Source organism: Electrophorus electricus, chromosome 4, assembly GCF_041902795.1.
Source record: "Electrophorus electricus isolate QZ-2024a chromosome 4, ASM4190279v1, whole genome shotgun sequence".
Lineage (NCBI taxonomy): Eukaryota > Metazoa > Chordata > Actinopteri > Gymnotiformes > Gymnotidae > Electrophorus > Electrophorus electricus.
In genome coordinates this window covers 36,395,001-36,400,000 of record NC_137500.1, presented here as the reverse complement: position 1 = coordinate 36,400,000, position 5,000 = coordinate 36,395,001, and the positions used below count along the sequence as shown (strand labels likewise).

General features: G+C 42.6%; 1 protein-coding gene across 1 annotated transcript in view; it reads left to right on the top strand.

Annotated features, from left to right (window-relative positions):
• The window catches only part of c1ql2 (complement component 1, q subcomponent-like 2), a 2,807-nt gene extending 1,298 nt beyond the window's left edge, over positions 1-1,509 (top strand). The window contains exon 2 of the mRNA XM_027025785.3: positions 302-1,509. Coding sequence (XP_026881586.1) covers positions 302-481 — 180 coding nt within the window. The 3' untranslated portion in view covers positions 482-1,509. The remainder of the gene's footprint in view (positions 1-301) is intronic.
• Positions 1,510-5,000: the final 3,491 nt, after the last annotated feature.

Here is a 5,000-nt window from a genome sequence, read left to right as displayed (position 1 = left end):
TAGTTTCTAGAGAAACACGAGGACAGATGTCCTTCATCAGCTGTGCAAGCAAAGTGCAACACTCTATAAACCAATATTTAACGGTTTATAGAGTGTTGTGTAAAGTGTCAGATATCGACAGGACTACTGCAGTTGTACAGGTTTAAGATGACATGTATGAACTGAAATAAAACAAAGATAACGTATCTACATTATATGCTATATTATGATTTTTTTTCATTATGATAGCGCAAATTAAATGCGCATTTGTGAAACACCTAAATTAAGCGACTTCAATGCTACGCGTTTTTCCCTTGAATAGGTGCGCGCGAGTGCCATTGCCCAGGACGCCGACCAAAACTACGATTACGCGAGCAACAGTGTGGTGCTACATCTGGACTCAGGTGACGAGATATACGTGAAACTTGACGGCGGCAAGGCACACGGCGGCAACAACAATAAATACAGTACGTTTTCTGGTTTTATTCTGTACCCGGACTGAGCGATTTAATCGAACACTAATCGGCACATTCCAGCAGACCGTCTTCCACGGTGACCCGCACGTTGTAGTCTTTCATGTATGTATATTTGTGGGAATCGGGACTGATCACTACCCGACACTGGCTCGGGCCATAACGCCTAACCAGTGAGAAATTATGTTGTCTGAATGTGCCATTTTCTGTTTGACTATGTGTTCTGTGTCAAACCTAAACAAATTATATGTCAAAAAGAATAATTAGTAAGACTAAGTAAGATTTATTAGTGTAGACCTGTCTGATATAGATTTTATAATTGGCTAGCTCATGCAATGTCTTGTCCTGTAACAAAACATATACTCAACTGTCAATACTTATTTATGTACTTCAATAAATTATGTTTTATATAACCAGGTCCTTTATGTGTATTTAAATACATTATATCCTCAGGTTCATAAAATATTATTTGAAACTCAAACGAGTTAATGAAAAAGAGGCTGTGAACTGTAATGTACTGTATGTTCTGTGTTAAGTCTCTCATTTTTAGTTCATCAAGAATTAAAAAAACAGAACAAATGTTCAGATACTAACAAATGTTAGTAATGGGTTATTAAAGTCATTAGAAGACTGCTCTAACTGCTTTTCTGTAAGATGTCACCCTCACATACATTAGATTTTAGTGTCTCAGTAAATGAGTAAATGATGATTTGGAAAAGATATTTAATTGGTTTAAATAACTAATTATTAGGCATTTATTCGTGTGTGTGTGTGTGTATGTGTGTGTGAGAGAGAGAGAGAGAGCAATATAGAGTGTGTGTGTGTGTGTGCGTGTGCGTGTGTGTGTGTGTGCGTATGTGTGTATGCGCGTGTGTGTGCGTGCGTGTGTGTGTGCCTATGTGTGCGTGTGTGTGCGCGTGTGTGTGTGTGCGTATGTGTGTGTGTGTGCGCGCGTGTGTGTGCGTATGTGTGCGTGTGTGTGCGCGTGTGTGTGCATGTGTGTGTGTGTGTGCATGTGTGTGTGTGCATGTGTGTGTGAGAGAGAGAGAGAGAGAGAGCAATATAGAGTGTGTGTGTGTGTGTGCGTGTGCGTGTGTGTGTGTGTGCGTATGTGTGTATGCGCGTGTGTGTGCGTGTGTGTGTGTGCGTGTGTGTGTGCCTATGTGTGCGTGTGTGTGCGCGTGTGTGTGTGTGCGTATGTGTGTGTGTGTGCGCGCGTGTGTGTGCGTATGTGTGCGTGTGTGTGCGCGTGTGTGTGCGTATGTGTGTATGCGCGTGTGTGCGTGTGTGTGTGCGCGTGTGTGTGTGCCTATGTGTGCGTGTGTGTGCGCGTGTGTGTGTGTGCGTACGTGTGTGTGTGCGCGCGTGTGTGTGCGTATGTGTGCGTGTGTGCGCGTGTGTGTGCATGTGTGTGTGTGTGTGCATGTGTGTGTGTGCATGTGTGTGTACTCCTGTGAGCTGTTGGCTGTTGGCTCACTCAGAGGTGACTGAGGATCAGGGTCAGATGAGCTTCCTCCACCAACACCCAGCACTAGCCAGACAAGCAATCATCCATCATTCTCCTTCTCTCGCAGAGAGACTGTCCTCTGAACTCCCACTGGCTCTGTTGGGCTATCCAACACAAAAACATTCCAGACATGCCATCCCAGACAGATGACCTCAGTCATTGTTCATTCTTTGGTTTAGGTAATCAAGGACTACAAATACCCAAATTTTATGTTTCCTTGTTCAGAGAAATATGTAAGATGATATGAATGTTAATGAATGTAGAAGAGTCTAATTTTAAGGCATCTTATACATTGATATTTGAAAAATGTGAGCTTTAATTAAGCTTGAAATAAATCATATAAAGCTAAATTTTGTCAACATTCAGTCAGTACATATGGGGATATCAAAAGCTTATGGTAAGACCCAAAAGAAAATTGATGTTGTTGTTCTCAGTGTTAATAAGAAAGACATTCAACCATTCTTAGCTTCCTAACTATGTGATTCCTATATTTTTAGGATTCGTATGAATGTATGCTATACCTATTTTGACATCATTTAATTTCATATTTCATGGTGGCATATTTTTCAGACAGGTGATGATCACACCCCATGCTTGATTTGCATATGAGCACATAGCTCTACTTGTTAATGCTTCTGTGACTCCAAATCCCTGAGATTCACAGGATTTAACACAATACAAAAATTGTATGACTGCTCACACAAGCCATGAATTCAGATGAATCCACACTGAAAGCTGCTTTATTTCAGTTTTTCTAAAGGACCATGCTAGAGTCTACTGAACTGTGCTCTTATTGTGGTCTACACTGTGTGAATACAGAATCTTGGGAGAGCTAGGATGATGTATGCTTATCATCTATTAATCAACCTGTGTGTGTGTGTGTGTGTGTGTGTGTGTGTGTGTGTGTGTGTGTGTGTGTGTGTGTGTATGTGTGTGTGTGTGTGTGTGAGTGTGAGTGTGTCAGCACAGAGAGAAAGTGAGAGTGTCACTTAAGATGATACTGTTTGGGAGATCTGGCACAGGTGGTGGTCACAAAGTGTAACAAGCCAAAGGCAAATATTAATCACATTACACTTTCCACACACATACATTCCACAAATCGGTAAGGTCCCTCCCCCGTGTTGTGGAGAGCATCCTACATAAATGCACATATGCATACACTTTTAAAATGGCACACATTTATCAGTACCCATGGCTGTCAGAGCTGCCTGTGACTATAGTGACTCCATTACGTTAGGCCAAGCCCCTGAGTGTCAATGTCACTTTATTTCCTCATTAACTCACTGCTGGACATTGGGACAGTACAGGAAACACTTTAAATCAAAGAGCTGCCACTGAGCACTGCCACCAACACCCATCTGTCTTTGTACAAATCCTGGGTCTTTTATATATATAATTACCTGCAGGGTGTATATGGCAGTAAAAGATGATGCCACTGATTACTTTACTCCTCCCGATCGAGTCATTTTACCAGATATGGCTAAATAAGGAGAGAAATATAAATAAAGTAAAAGACAGTCCAAACACAGACACTTGGGGCCTGTCTCACAATACAGGATTTATTAAGCCACCTAACGCTAAGCTTAGCTTGGGCTAACCCTAGAATGTCTGTCTCCCAATGATGGTTTCCTTTTTCATCACCACAGAAACTTGCATCACATGCTGGTCCTGCTCTAGAGCAGTTTATGTTCAGGATTATGAATTGTAAAAAGCTCTTAAATTAGTTGCTAGATATTGTGGTCTACCAACTTTAACTTCCCCAGTATTTTGTGGAAATGGCTTTACTGTTACTTAAAAAATAACAAGGAATAATTATTTTTTAAAAATTAATAGAATGCATGAGTTAGAGTCAGTGTTATATACATGTTATACATGTTCTAGAAAATTCTATACATACAATGTTGTTTCAAAATCAAACTCCACCTTATTCACTTGTGCTTTGTCAGTCACTTGTGTTCTCTGTCAGTCAGACTAGACCCTTCCCTAGCGTGCCACCACAGTGCTTACTGTAGTTATTGTCATTAGCAATGGAGATAATTGTGCCTCGTTGCTGTGGATGTCCATGGCAGAGTTGACTTTTTTTCCCTGGATTTGTAACTAATGTATCTAATGCACTGGACTCATCTGTAACTCAGAGTGACTCAAACATGCACCCCTGAGCACCTCAGCCCTACCTCAACTGCATCCAGTAACAAGTATAAATAAAGTCCTCCAAGACACTCGTCAGATTAAACTGCACACAGGACATCTCAACAGGGCGCTGGAGGCCTTCGCTATGCCTCCACTGGAGCGACATCGCCCTCTGCTGCAGCCCTCCCTCCCCCAGAACCTTGTAAACTCTTCATGTGCACATGAAGCTCTGGAGTGTTCCGTACCGCTATTCGCATTTCGACCCGAAGGAGAAAACCACAAACACCTTTTCTCATGGCTTCCTGTTTTTGTCCATGATTCTGGTTTATGCTGCTGTATGTCTGAACACAGAGTATTTTCGTCTCCACTCCCTTTACAGACTGTGTCTCACTTCTTTTTGATATTCACTGCTCTGTCCTTTATTGCCTACACTGTGGTGACACCTGAAAGCTAACGGGAGTGCTGGTGGCGGTTCGGGGACGGGGGGGTCAGGCATGAAAGCGTGACCTCGTGGTGACCTCAGGGTTTGTCAGGAGCGACTGTCCCCTCGTCAAAAGCTCATTTCTGCAGGACCCTCATGATGCTCATGCCAGCTAAGCCAGTAACTGGCTAAATTTTGCCTGGCCTCGTTCTATGATCCATTTTTAAAATGGCCCCCCTTCCTCTCTCTCTCGCTCTCCCTCTCTCTCTCTCTCTCTCTCGCACACACTCACACACACACACACACACACACACACACACACACACACACACACACACACACACACACACACACAATTTCTCTCTCCATGCTCTTCTTCCTAGTCTCTCTTGTCTGTATTGTTTTCTTTATGCTACCTATTAATCCCACATACAGTCCACTACACTTGAACAAGTCTGGGAGAGACAGTGAGCAAGAAAGAGAGAGAGGG